The sequence below is a fragment of the Nerophis ophidion genome, linkage group LG06 (assembly GCF_033978795.1).
Source record: "Nerophis ophidion isolate RoL-2023_Sa linkage group LG06, RoL_Noph_v1.0, whole genome shotgun sequence".
Classification (NCBI taxonomy): Eukaryota; Metazoa; Chordata; class Actinopteri; order Syngnathiformes; family Syngnathidae; genus Nerophis; species Nerophis ophidion.
This window is the reverse complement of record NC_084616.1, coordinates 21489789-21504599: the sequence shown is the minus strand read 5'-3', so window position 1 is coordinate 21504599 and position 14811 is coordinate 21489789. Positions and strand designations below refer to the sequence as shown.

Here is a 14811-nt window from a genome sequence, read left to right as displayed (position 1 = left end):
GTGCGTAAAAGGCCCACCTGGGCCTTGTTATCTAATCACCTGTCGCTCTGTTATAAGCAGCAGCCAGGAGGAGAGACGGGATTGAGGCTGAAGCCAGAGCGCGAGTGAGGACGAAAGAGAAAAAGACAATTGCTGGAAAGCAACTGAGAGAAAAATAAAATAAAACAATATTGTAACCCTAAAACAGGCTCTTGGTGGTCTGAAGAACCCCTAGGAGGGCAAGCCCCACACTAACCAATAATAAATAAATTACTTCTTACCATTAACGCAACTTCTTGAACATAAAAAAGCATGAGAATGTTTTATATTTTGAACGTTATTTTTAACACTGTGATTACAAGTGGAATTATTCATTACTTATCGTGTTAAGCAATGTTATTCTACAGGTTCTCTTCTAGAGGCTAATCTTTCCTGTGATAAAATGGCAACCAAGGTGATCAAAAAGGTCAACCAAAGAACGAGATTCCTCTACAGAATCTCCTCTCTGGTCAACAAAAGCACCTTGAGGATTCTAGCGGGAACTCTGATTCAACCCTTCTTTGATTACACTTGCACCTCCTGGTACCCCAGCACCTCCAAAACCCTCAAATCTAGACTCCAAACATCCCAGAATAAGCTAGTCCGGTTACTTTTAGACCTCCACCCCCGATCACACCTCAATTCAACCCACTTCTCCAAAGTGGGCTGGCTCAGGGTGGAGGACAGAGTAAAACAACTTGCACTGAGCCTAGTCTATAAAATCCGCTACAACTCCTCGATACCGAAGTACATGTCAAACTACTTCCTTAACGTAAATTACCACCATAACCACAACACCAGGGGGAGCTCCACAAACCACGTTAAACCCAGATTCCGATCTAACAAAGGTCTTAACTCATACTCTTTCTATGCCACATCAATGTGGAATGCACTCCCAACAGGTATAAAAGTAAGTGCATCTCTATATTCCTTCAAAACCGCTCTAAAACAACACCTCCAAGCAACTTCAACACTTTACTAATACCCTCCTCCATTCACATCCCATCTCCCCGGATTATAAACAACTCAAATGTACTTCTAATGTATATACTTGTTCTTATGCTATCTGAACTCACTATGTTCTCTGCTGGCTGTACATACCCTACTAAATAAGACCTACACTTTTTCAATGTCCACATTTCTCTGTTGATGCAATTGTTGATGACTGAAGTTCTGATATCAACCAAAGGTCCTCATCCCACCCCCCGGATTGTAAATAATGTAAATAATTCAATGTACATACTATGATGATTAATTTGTGTGATGACTGTATTATGTTGGTAGTATATATTTGTACCATGAATTGATTAAATTGAAAAACTTATTCGGGTGTTACCATTTAGTGGTCAATTGTACGGAATATGTACTGAACTGTGCAATCTACTAATAAAAGTATCAATCAATCAATCAAAAGTCCGCTCAGATTTATCCGAGAGCCAGATGCAGTCATCAAAAGAGCCACATCTGGCTCTAGAGCCATAGGTTCACTATCCCTGGTATATACATTGAAATATTTACATTATGGTTGGGATGTGGAGAAGGTTGGGACGTGGGGGCTTGGGGGGTTAGGTTTGGTTGATATCAGCAGTTCAGTCAACAACAATTATATAATGTGAGAAATGGATATTGAACCAGTGTAGGTCTGACTTCATAGGATATATGTACAGCGAGCAGTGAACATTGTGAGTTCAGAAAGCATAAGAACAAGTATATACATTTGATTATTTACATTTACCGTTGAGGTGGGATGTGGTCCTCTCCATGGTTTCTCATTGTCATTCTAATTGACATCCCACTGGGTTGAGTTTTTCCTTGCCCTTGGGATCTGAACTGTGGATGTCGTTGTGGCTTGTGCAGCCCTTTGAGACACTTGTGATTTAGGGCTATATAAATAAAAATTGATTGATTGATTGATTGATTCGGCCTTGTTTTTCTGGCTCGGTCAAATTCACAGAACTGTAAACCTTAGCAAAAATCTCAGCCAATAATTCAGTCTTCTCTTTATCATTGTCATACCTATGGATCATGTTTTGTTTTGGTCATGTTCGGTTTGGTTTTTTGGACATTTGGTTCTGTCTTTTCACTTCCTGGTTTGTTTTGTTACCATAGTTACTCATTAGTTTCCCCTAGTCACGCCCTGATCATCAGCCTCTCACACCTGTTTCTCATTACTATTACTATTTATTTATTTATTTATTTATTTACTATTTACTATTTAAGGATTTTATTTTCTGTCCATCAGTCTGGGATTTTTGCATGTGCTTGCCTTCATGCCTTCTCGATTACCTGCTACGCACCCTGCTATCCATGCCCCTTGTTTCGGTCACAGTAAGTGTTTTTGTTTTAGTTGTTCATAGTTCTGCCACAGTGCACGTTTAAGTTTATAGTTTATCGTCTTACATGCCATCGAGCAGGTGTTTTGTTTTCCTGTTTGTATTTTTGTAGCCACGTTTTGTACCTCTTTGTGAGCGCTCTTAGTTCGATTCTTTTTGTATTTAGTATTCAAATAAACCATGTACTTACACTCTCGTTTGGCTCGTCCCGTATCCTCTCTGCATCGAAGAAGCAAAAATAACCACAATCCAGGCTTGACAATCATTCACTGCAGTCACTCTTCTGTCACTGAGAACAGGAAGGGCCCAAATTCTTCTATCCCCACAAATCTTTCGAACCACACCCCATACTTGTGTAATACTAATTTTGCTCCCAATAGACTCACAACATCCTTTCCAATATTCCCTTTTAGATCATCTTATCGTTCTCCTGACCACATCTTGAGATTGTTTACACTGAATCAGATGCTGAAAATAATGTTTCCTTTTAATCAATTTAAATGCATTGTTCCTACTTTTAATAGCTACCTTGCAGGCTTCATTCCACCACCGTACTATAATCTCCTTGCTTTTACTTTCCTTACGCTTCGGGATAGTTCCTGCAAGATACTCACTAGATAGTCACTATTGTGACTTAATTGTCAACATCAATTTCTTCAAATTACTTTTGACTAACTTCTGAAAACTTTCCCCAGTTCGCTTTTCCAAAACCCATCTTCCTCTCACACTACAATAGACTCCTACTCCTCCCGACGCCATAACACAGTACAAAGTATCTTGTTTTATAAATGTCACACATCCTCCAATGTGCCCTATCACATTTAATACATACATATCCTTTATTAACAAAGTCAAGATTCAACCATGATTCCTGAATACATATTATGTCAGCTTTTTTCACTTTACTATCAAAAAAGTGTTTGAATTCTTGACGATTTGCAATCAGACGCCTAGCATTCTATAAATAATGACTATCATTATTTAGTAGCTTGCAACACATCATTGATTTCCTCCCATCTTAAGCCTATCATATCCAAATGGTGCTCTGCTGCCCTTACCACAACCTGGATTCTTTCAGTCTTGGACTTGTTCTCATGTGTTGCATTCATGACACCAGCAATAACACTTCTGGGGGGATTTCCTTTGCCTCGAACTCAACCATTACAGTTTCTGTTTCCAATTTCTCAGTCCCTCTCATCGTTCTATGTGCAGTTTTAACCGTTTTATTCCTCCTTCTAATCTGTTGCTGAAGTTCCTCCATGTTGTCCTTTACATGGATCCCAGTTACTATGCCTCTGCATACATTCTGCCTTTACTTACCAACTTTCACCCGTGTCCACTGTGTACCAATGATTGTCACACACACACTGGGTGTGTTGAAATTTTTCATCTGCATTCAACCCATCCCTTTGTTCACCCTCTGGGAGTTGAGAGGAGCAGTGGGCAGGAGCGGTGCAGCGCCCAGGAATCATTTTTGGTTATTTAATCCCCCAATTCCAACCCTTGATGCTGAGTGCGAAGCAGAGAGGTAATGGTCCCATTTTTAATAGTCTTTGCTATGACTCGGCAGGGATTTGAACCCACAACCTACCGATCTCAGGGCGGAAATTCTAACCACTAGGCCACTGAGTAGGTTATTTTACAGAATGTTGAAAAATTTGACCTCCCCAATGGTATCCCTTATAATCCTTGTCAGTCACAGGTGATCTACCTTTTTGTCACCCCTAATTCCCCATCATCCTCACCTCACTAGGAATAGATTTACGTGGACCCCGACTTAAACAAGTTGAAAAACATATTCTGGTGTTACCATTTAGTGGTCAATTGTACGGAATATGTATTGTACTGTGCAATCTAATAATGAAAGTTTCAATCAATCAATCAATCAATCAGCTGTTGCATTGCAACTGCTGCCACCACTATTTTCCTTTTTGCGCTTACTACACATCCATCCATCTTCTTCTGCTTATCCGAGGTCGGGTCGCGGAGGAAGCAGTGAAGCCCAGACTTTCCTCTCCCCAGCAACTTCGTCCAGCTCTTCCCAGGGGATCCAAAGGCGTTCTCAGGCCAGCCAGGAGACATAGTCTTCCCAACGTGTCCTGGGTCTTCCCCATGGCCTCCTACCGGTTGCACGTGCCCTAAACACCTTCTTAAGAAAGCATTCGGGTGGCATCCTGACCAGATGCCCGAACCACTTTGTCTGGCTCCTCTCGATGTGGAGTAGCAGCGACTTAACTTTGAGCTCCTCCCGGATGACGGAGCTTCCCACCCTATCTCTAAGGGAGAGACCCGCCACCCGGCGGAGGAAACTCATTTCGCCCGCTTGTACCCATGATCTTGTCCTTTCGGTCATAACCCAAAGCTCATGACATAACATAATACGCAAATACGGTGCTAGCTTTCACTGTTATGCTGATCACACCCAACTCTACATGCCCCTAAAGCTGACCAACACGCCCGACTGTAGTCAGCTGGAGGCGTGTCTTAATGAAATTAAACAATGAATGTCCGCCTACTTTTTGTAACTCAACGCCAAAAAAAACGAAATGCTGATTATCGGTCCTGCTAGACACCGACCTCTATTTAATAATACAACTTTAACATTTGACAACCAAACAATTGAACAAGGCGACACGGTAAAGAATCTGGGTATTATCTTCAACCCAACTCTCTCCTTTGAGTCACACATTAAAAGAGTTACTAAAACGGCCTTCTTTCATCTCCGTAATATCGCTAAAATTCGCTCCATTTTGTCCACTAACGACGCTGAGATCATTATCCATGCGTTTGTTACGTCTTGTCTCGATTACTGTAACGTACTATTTTCGGGTCTCCCTATGTCTGGCATTAAACGATTACAGTTGGTACAAAATGCGGCTGCTAGACTTTCGACAAGAAGAAGAAAGTTTGATCAAATCACGCCTATACTGGCTCAGTATACCATTCGGGCTCCAGTACTCTGGAATGCCCTCCCGGTAACAGTTCGAGATGCTACTTCAATAGAAGTATTTAAGTCTCATCTTAAAACCTATTTGTATACTTTAGCCTTTAAATAGACGCCCTTTTTAGACCAGCTGATCTGCCGTTTCTTTTCTTTTTCTCCTCTGTGCCCCTCTCCCTTGTGGAGTGGTTCCGGTCCGGTGGCCATGGATGAGGTATTGGCTGTCCAGAGTCGGACCCAGGATGGACCGCTCGTCCAGAATCGGGACCCAGGATGGACCGCTCGCCTGTGTATCGGTTGGGGACATCTCTGCGCTGCTGATCCGCATCCGCTTGGGATGGTTTCCTGCTTGCTCCACTTTGGACGGGACTCTCGCCACCATATTGGATCTACTTTGGACTGGACTTTCACGGTTGTGTTGGATCCACCACGGATTGGACTTTCGCAATATCATGTTAGACCCGCTCGACATCCATTGCTTTCGGTCCCCTAAAGGGGGGCACGGGGGGGGGGGGGGGGGGGGGTTGCCCACATATGCGGTCCTCTCCAAGGTTTCTCATAGTCATCATTGTCACTGTCACCGACGTCCCATTGGGGTGAGTTTTCCTTGCCCTTATGTGGGCTCTATCGAGGATGTTGTTGTGGTTTGTGCAGCCCTTTGACACACTGGTGATTTAGGGCTATATAAATAAACATTGATTGATTGATTGATTGATGACCATAGGTGAGGATGGGAATGTAGATTGACCGGTAACTTGAGAGCTTTGCCTTCCGGCTCAGCTCCTTCTTCACCACAGCGGATCTATACAGTGTCCGCATTACTGAAAACACTGCACTGATCCGCCTGTCGATCTCACGATCCACTCTTCCCTCAGTCGTGAACAAGACTCTTAGGTACTTGAACTCCTCCACTTGGGGCACTCCACCCTTTTCCGGGTGAGAACCATGGACTTGGACTTGGAGGTGCTGATTCTTATCCCAGTCGCTTCACACTCGGCTGCAAACCAATCCACTGAAAGCTGAAAATCTTGGGTAAAGCCATCAGGACCACTTCATCTACAAAAAGCAGAGACCTAATCCTGCATCCACCAAACCGGATCCCCTCAACGCCTCGACTGCGCCTATAAATTCTGGCCATAAAAGTTACGAAAAGAATCGGTGACAAAGGGCAGCCTTGGCGGAGTCCAACCCTCACTGGAAACGGGTCCGACTTACTGCCGACAATGCGGACCAAGCTCTGACACTGATCATACAGGGAGCGGACCGCCACAATAAGACAGTCCGATACCCCATACTCTCTGAGCACTCCCCACAGGACTTCCCGAGGGACACGGTCGAATGCCTTCTCCAAGTCCACAAAGCACATGTAGACTGGTTGAGACTTCTTGCGCTTACTCGTTTTCTTATCTATTTAATTGTCTCCTCCGTTGCCATAACTAGTAGACACTGACCCCCACCATTAAAATTATTGTTTGAAAAATCCATCTTTATACTGCAGCAGGTTTGAGAAGTAGGCATTTTCCAAGTGGTTATATGCAGCTCAACTGACTGTAATACATCATGTGACCAGCAGATGGTAATAGATAATAATTGTCAGCTCTGGTAATGTCCACAGCATGGGAAGGGAAGTGTTCTTTGCGCATGCGCGGACGATCGTGTGGTCCTGTACCAAACGTGTCGTAAAACGCAACGTAGCAGTGCGGTCTTTAAGTCTGCATTGATTATTTTGTACTCATTCGTCAATCGTATGAAGACCCTAACTTTATTAGTTTTTCGTGTCAGTATTAACTTAACTTCTCTCAGTGAACTTTGAAGCGTCTCTTCTCAGGCTGAGCTTGCTAGCTAGCTTAGCTGACTAGTTAGCTTAGCATGTTAGCTGCTAACAAAGAGACGCGGAAGTGATCAAGACATCGCTGAGAAGAGATCAAGTGTGAGTATAAAGTGTTGGGATTGTGTGAAGATCGGTAAAATAGCAATGCTGAGATTGTTGGTGAATCAGCGACTAACTGCTTGTTGAAGAAATAGTTGTAGTGTTAAAAAGAAAGATAGCAAAGTACGAGAAGGAACTTTCTCCAGCAAAAGGTTATAATTGATTATTAACATGAAAGAACAGTTGGAATAAGTTAAGTGTGTGGAGATGTTAAATAACGCACATTGCAACACGTCTTGGGTGAGTTTACATGGAAGCCATCTTATTGTTGTACTCTTGCACTTGTGATACTGCGCAACATTTTTGCGCATGCTACAGGAACTCTGCAAGGACAGAATAGACGGTCACCGCTCTATGCATGCAGTCAGAACATTACATTACAGAGGAGCATTGTCAAGAAGTGAAAGTAAAATAGTTGGTTATGGAAATATATTTTGTATTTATTGGCAAACAAATACTTTTAATAAGAACAACTGCATTGTTTCCCACGTGGCTGCAGGGCATTACGTCATCGAATTTGCAAAATTGTTATGGGGCATTTTCTTAATATCAATATGTTCTTTCCTTGTAACATGATGTCTTTTTGGCATCTCTGGGATTGATTGAAAGCCAGAAAAGCCAATAGTTGATTCGGTCCGTGTGGAAGTGTTTTATAAAGTTTAGCAAATACAAACATTTATTTATTAATTACTTTTAAAGGGGAACATTATCACCAGACTTATGTAAGCGTCAATATATACCTTGATGTTGCAGTAAAAAGAACATATGTTTTTTTAACCGATTTCCGAACTCTAAAAGGGTGAATTTGGCGATTTAAACGCCTTTCAATTGATAGCCTGTCGAGCGATGACCTTTCACCCGTGACGTCACAACATGAAGCAATCCGCCATGTTCTCAATCTTATTACACGCATCAAGTCAAATCAGCTCTGTTATTTTTCCCGATATCCACACAAGAATGTTTGTTTCTGTGTGATCACGCTGTGACGTCACAAGATAATGGACGGGTGGATATAACGATGGTTAAAATCAGGCACTTGGAAGCCGTTTTTCGGGATATTGCGTGATGGGTAAAATTTTGAGAAAAACTTCAAAAAATAAAATAAGCCACTGGGAACTGATTTTTATTGGTTTTAACCCTTCAGAAATTGTGATAATGTTCCCCTTTAAAGTAGCAGTAGATTGGGAAAAACAAGTTGCCTTTATATTGAAGCTATTATCATATATATCTGATTTATGACACCAAAAGACTTACAAAGTTTGCAAATAAATAGATCTGATCAAAATAGTATTAATTTCACGGACATTCCCGAGCCATTTTGAGAGATAATGAGGAAGCCAGCCCCGTGATCGCGTGACGTCACGCTAGGAACCACAGATCCCTTCCCGAATCAACAACAAAGGGAATCAAGCAAACTCTGTGAGAGCAAACAACAATTACGTTTGGAAAAAATATGATCCAGAACCTTATATTTTTGATCCCGAATACAAAGAGGAAGAGTAATACGTTTTAGAAGCCATGTGCTAAACGGATGCTGCTTTATTGTGACACTATAACATCATGTAGCATTGCTAGCTGCTAAACATACAAACCAACCATATTAAACCATAATATAACACACACTTACTGTAATATTTTCAATCTTGCTGGAATGCCGACCGACGGGAGACTCACATAATTCCGATTAGAGAAAGATTCAATCTCAATCCTCATGAAGGGTTAAAACAAGTTCCTGCAGGAAATCAATCAATCAATCAATGTTTATTTGTATAGCCCTTAATCACTAGTGTCTCAAAGGGCTTCACAAACCACAACACAAATCACAACGACATCCTCGGTAGAGCCCACATAAGGGAAAGGAAAACTCACTCCAGCGGTAGGTCGGTGACAGTGACAATGATGACTATGAGAAACCTTGGAGAGGACCGCATATGTGGGCATTGCTCGTGGACAAAATTGAGCAAATTTGAGCGATATTACGGAGATGAAAGAAGGCCCTTTCAGTAACATTCTTAATGTGTGACTCAAACGAGAGAGTTGGGTCGAAGATAATACCCATATTCTTTATCGAGTCGCCTTGTTTAATTGTTTGGTTGTCAAATGTTAAAGGCCTACTGAAATGAGATTTTCTTATTCAAACAGGGATAGCAGATCCATTTTAAGTGTCATATTTGATCATTTAGCGATATTGCCATATGTTTGCTGAAAGGATATAACAGAGATTATCGACGATAAAGTTCGCAACTTTTGGTCGCTAATAAAAAAGCCTTGCCTTTACCGGATGTAGCAGACGATGTGCGCGTGACGTCACCGGTGTGAGGGCTCCTCACATCCTCACATTGTTTATAATCATAGCCTCAAGCAGCAAGAGGTATTTGGACCGAGAAAGCAACGATTTCCCCATTAATTTGAGCGAGCATGAACGATTTGCGGATAAGGAAAGTTAGAGTGAAGCACAAAAAAAAAAGCGACGGCTCTAGGCGGCAGCAGTGTGAGCGTTTCAGATGTAATTAGACACATATACTAGGATGATTCTGGAAGATCCCTTATCTGCTTATTGTGTTACTAGTGTTTTAGTGAGATTGTAAAGTCATACCTCAAAGTCGGATGGCTGCCATGGAGGAGCCAAGCTCGCAGCTGCCTTTTTTTACCAGCTGCTGCAGGAGGAGGTCCAGTAATCCACTGATGTCTCTGGTAAGAGCCGACTTAATATCACAATTTTCCCATCCAAAAACATGCTGGTACGTACCTCGGTTTAAAGGTCACGGTTCGGTTCATCTTCGGTACAGTAAGAAAACAACAAAATATAAATTTTTTGGTTATTTATTTTCCAAATTTGTAAACAATGGCATAACATACATATGATACACACAGGGTCCATTGCCAGGGTTAATACATATATAACATATATAGAATAAAAACTAAATAAGTTAAGGCTCAGAATGGTTTCTTAACAAATTCTTTCTACATATAAATTGCTTTTTTGGTTGATTGATTGAGACTTTTATTAGTAGATTGCACAGTACAGTACATACAATTGACCACTAAATGCTAACACCCCAATAAGTTTTTCAACTTGTTTAAGTCGGGGTCCACGTTCATCAACACCGCCCGTCGTTTTTTGTAGACATGTTCCATAAATATTGATGTTAAAGATTTCTTTTTTTGTGAAGAAATGTTTAGAATGAAGTTGATGAATCCAGATGGATCTCTATTACAATCCCCAAAGAGGGCACTTTAAGGTGATGATTACTTCTATGTGTAGAAATTTTTATTTATAATTGAATCACATGTTTCTTTTTTTAACAAGTTTTCAGTTATTTTTATATCTTTCTTTCTAAATAGTTCAAAAAAGACAACTAAAAATGAGCAATATTTTGCACTGTTATACAATTTAATCAATCAGAAACTGATGACATAGTGCTGTATTTTACTTCTTTATCGTTTTTTTTTCCAACCAAAAATGCTTTGCTCTGACTAGGGGGTACTTGAAATAAAAAAATGTTCACAGGGGGTACATCACTGAAAAAAGGTTGAGAACCACTGTGTTATGAGATTAGCGTATGTGTGTGTGTGTGTGTGGCCGTTTAATATGTGACAGCATGTGAAGTCAGTGAGTGTGCGGGCGAGCGAGGTGAGGGAGCGGTAGAGCACAGGAGTGGCTAGTGTTTTGTCGGATTGGCTGTGTGCAAGACCTCAATAAAACCACGATTTGCAACTAATCGCTGGACTCTTCATTTACCCTGGAGTCCAAAGCTGTGGAGACCCACTGCCAGGTAGAGTGAAGGGTTGTGTGCGCAAGGGAGACACTATGGGAGCCAGAAGCAGGAAAGGTGCAATACATGTTTGACGTGTTGTCAGAAGCAGCTGCTGAAATATCTTGGCAAACCTCCGTCCTCCATTGTTGTATCGCGCAGCCAAAGTGTTCCCAAACGGGAGATCTTAACGAGGCAGGATGGTCTTCCAGCTCTGGCTTTAACATGTTGTCCTAGCCTGCTAGCTGCTAGCATGTCAACTCGTTCGGTACACCTCCGAACCGAACCGAAACCCCCGTACCGAAATGGTTCAATTCAAATACACGTACCGTTACACCCCTAATATATACACATATCGCCCATTCCAAGTGAAGATTCCCCTCGTTCAGAATGTTTTTTATTTCCTTGTAAATAATGCTATAAAGAGTGTTGTGTTTTTCTGCCACTGAGATTTCAAGTTAGTCAAGCCATTTCTTATTTTTCTGAAGTACATGTAAACATACTGAATACATTGTTTGACTGAGCAAAGCTGGATATCTCTTAAACAAGTTTGTCTTGTTGTGTCCTGCAGACGTCTGTGAAGAACATTTTCTCCCTGAGCAATCGAAGTGGAGCTTCAGGATGGTGAAGGAAGAGCCACAGCCCGTCCACATTAAAAAGGAAGAAGAGGCGCCACAGACACTGCACATTAAAAATGAGAAGGAGGACCCACTTACCCACCATTTCAAAGAGGAAGAGGAGGCGCTAGAGACCCCCCACATTAAAGAGGAAGAGGAGGAACACAGCATCAGTCAGGAGGGGGACCATCTTGAATGTTTGGAGCAGTTCGCAGTGATTGGTGTGATTGTGAAGAGTGAAGATGATGAGGTCAAAGATGAAAGTGAGGAGAAGAGAGAGGCGGAGCCTCCAAGCAGCAGCTCAACTCAACACATGACAACAGAAGCTGATGGAGACCACTGTGGAGGATCACAAGCAGACAAGATCTTAGCTCCACTATCAGATAGTGACGACACAAAGTCTCACTCTCCTGACACTGATGATGAAGACTTAAAAGATAATAAGACATGTCACACTGACAACACACACTTGACATGTTCTTACTGTGAAAAAACTTTTAAGCACCATTGTCATCTAAAAGTACACATGAGAACACACACTGGAGAAAAACCTTTTTCCTGCTCAGAATGTGGGAAAGGTTTTGTACAAAGTGGTGATTTGAAAGTACACATGAGAATACACACGGGAGAAAAACCCTTTTCCTGTTCTATCTGCGGTAAATATTTTGCCCGGAAGCAACATTTGCAAATACACATGGTAATACACACTGGGGAAAAATGTTTTTCATGTTCATTGTGTGGTAAATGTTTTATACAAAGTAGTGAGTTGAAAGTACACATGAGAACGCACACTGGCGAAAAACCATTCATGTGCTCAATTTGTAGTAAAAGATTCACACAGAAGGCAAATTTGATCATGCACACAAGAATACACACTGGTGAAAAACCTTATACATGTTCAATATGTGGTAAAGGTTTTGCACAAAATCAATCTTTGAAAGCACACATGAGAACACACACTGGAGACAAAACATTCATGTGCTCAATTTGTAGTAAAAGATTCACCCAGAAGGCATATTTATTAAGACACACAAGAATACACACTGGTTAAAAACCTTTTATGTGTTCAGTATGTTGTAAAGGTTTTACATAAAGTCACTGTTTTAACGTGCACATGAGAACACACACAGGTGAGATAAAGTGTAGAGTTGCAGTGTGTGTGGTGAAAGATTCTCTTTTAAGTACCAGTGTAAGAAACACAAATGTGCTGGAGGATTTAAAATAAGCTGTCAAGTCTTTAACTTGTTAACAACATTAGCACATATAAGATCTGTGACATCCTTGCTGTGAATGTAACACAATCTTTCTAAGAAGATTCATTCATAAATTAGATACTTTAGATTGGTGATTTAATTTCAGTCAAGTACAATAATATACAACATTGTGTACTTTTATAATTCACTTTATATGTATTCATAATAGTATTGTATGTTTTTTATATATATATGTATATATATATAATGATGCTTTACATATTTGTATATCTAATTGTAAATGATTCCATGGATGAACTCATTTATATGATATACATATTTGTTTTACTGCGATCAGGTGGCGACTTGTTCAGGGTGTACACCGCCTTCTGCACGATTGTAGCTGAGATAGGCGACCCCAAAGGAAATAAGGGGTAGTAAATGAATGAATGGATGGACATATTTGTTTTACATTTGTTCATTCTTTTGCTTTTGACTACACATAAATCTATCTCAGTTCATATTTACTGGTTTTACATCTGAAATATCTTCTGGACCACTTCTGGGAGCATATTATTATTTACTTTATACATCATTTGAGCAGTTGAGTTTTATACAAGATCAATTACTTTTAAAATGTTTGACATTATGAATCCTTTGTTGGTTCTTTATAATCCATTCTGTTAATTATCTCTTTTACTTTCTTTTGTCATATGAATATTGTTTTGCGATTATTTTATATATATGTCCCCAGACCTTTATGCAATAAACAATGTATGCTTCAACAAAATTTGATAACAATAAATCTAGTTAATACTTGTGAAAATGTTTTTTATTCTATTTAGTTTTGCAGTCATGGTTGATATATTGTTCTTTATATGATTTATATGTAGTTCCCAGCTTAGTTTTTTTATTTATAACTCCAAAAATGTATTTCAATATCCATCATCATGTGTTTTACATTTTTACACAATCCAAAATTGATATACTTAGTTTTATTGAAGTTTATTGACCATTTGTTGATGTTCAGGCATCTTTTTATGGTCAAGTTTTCTCTGGATAAAATAAGATGAGAGTTAAATCAAGCAGTAATGAAGATAAAAAATGAAAGGTTGTTACAGTATATACATAATTATATATCATTACACTTACCAGTGACATATAAGGACACTTACATCCAGTTCATTGAGCAAAAAAGAGTAAAGTGAAATATGCTAAACAATATAAGAATATTATTATCAGCAGTCAATATTCAAACATTGTGAAGCTGAGCTATCTTGATGGAGGAAAGATGAAAGCACAAGTACCAGGAGCAGCAACAGCATTAAAGGGGAACATTATCACGATTTCAAAAGGGTTAAAAATAATAAGAATCAGTTCCCAGGGGCTTGTTGTATTTTTTGAAGTTTTTTTCGAAATTTTTCCGGTCCCGGAATATCCCTAAAAAAAAGCTATAAAGTGCCTTATTTTCGCTATCTTCGAAACCACTATCCATTTCCCTGTGACGTCATACAGTGCTGCCAATGTAAACAAACAATGGGAATACCACAGCAAGATATAGCGACATTAGCTCGGATTCAGACTCGGATTTCAGCGGCTTAAGCGATTCAACAGATTACGCATGTATTGAAACGGATGGTTGGAGTATGAAAGTATTGAAGAAGAAACTGAAGCTATTGAGCAGATAGCTATTGAGGCTATTCATAGCCATAGCATGGCCGAATAGCTGCGTTAGCATCACCAGTAAAATGTACGGACCAAACGATCAGGACTTTCGCATCTTGTGACACTGGAGCAACTTAAATCCTTCGATTGGTAAGTGTTTTTTTCGCATTAAATGTGGGTGGAAGGAAACATAATATAGTTGCATCCAAGTTCCCTGGATTTTTCCCTGCGTTCTCAAGTCGCGTGCTTTTTTGAGTGATTCCAACGTTACGTTCTGTGAGGTGCTCATTCATGTACACATTTGTTACCATCAGCTTCTTTTCCTGTCTTAGCAGTGCCGTTTTAGCTTTTCTGTTTAC

General features: G+C 40.3%; 2 protein-coding genes across 6 annotated transcripts in view; one reads left to right on the top strand and one right to left on the bottom strand.

The window, feature by feature from the left end:
* LOC133554362 (gastrula zinc finger protein XlCGF57.1-like) overlaps window positions 1–14811 on the bottom strand; it is a 295100-nt gene that overhangs the window by 76479 nt on the left and 203810 nt on the right. The window lies entirely within an intron of this gene.
* Window positions 6896–13613, top strand: LOC133554378 (zinc finger protein 239-like). Of its 2 annotated transcripts, XM_061903070.1 has the most exons (3): window positions 6896–7222; window positions 9792–9916; window positions 11549–13613. In XM_061903070.1, the coding sequence occupies exon 3, from the start codon at window positions 11599–11601 to the stop codon at window positions 12643–12645; it is 1047 nt and encodes a 348-aa protein (XP_061759054.1). In that variant the 5' UTR covers window positions 6896–7222; window positions 9792–9916; window positions 11549–11598; the 3' UTR covers window positions 12646–13613. The 2 variants fall into 2 exon arrangements, with proteins under 2 accessions (XP_061759054.1, XP_061759052.1); XM_061903068.1 differs by lacking the exon at window positions 9792–9916.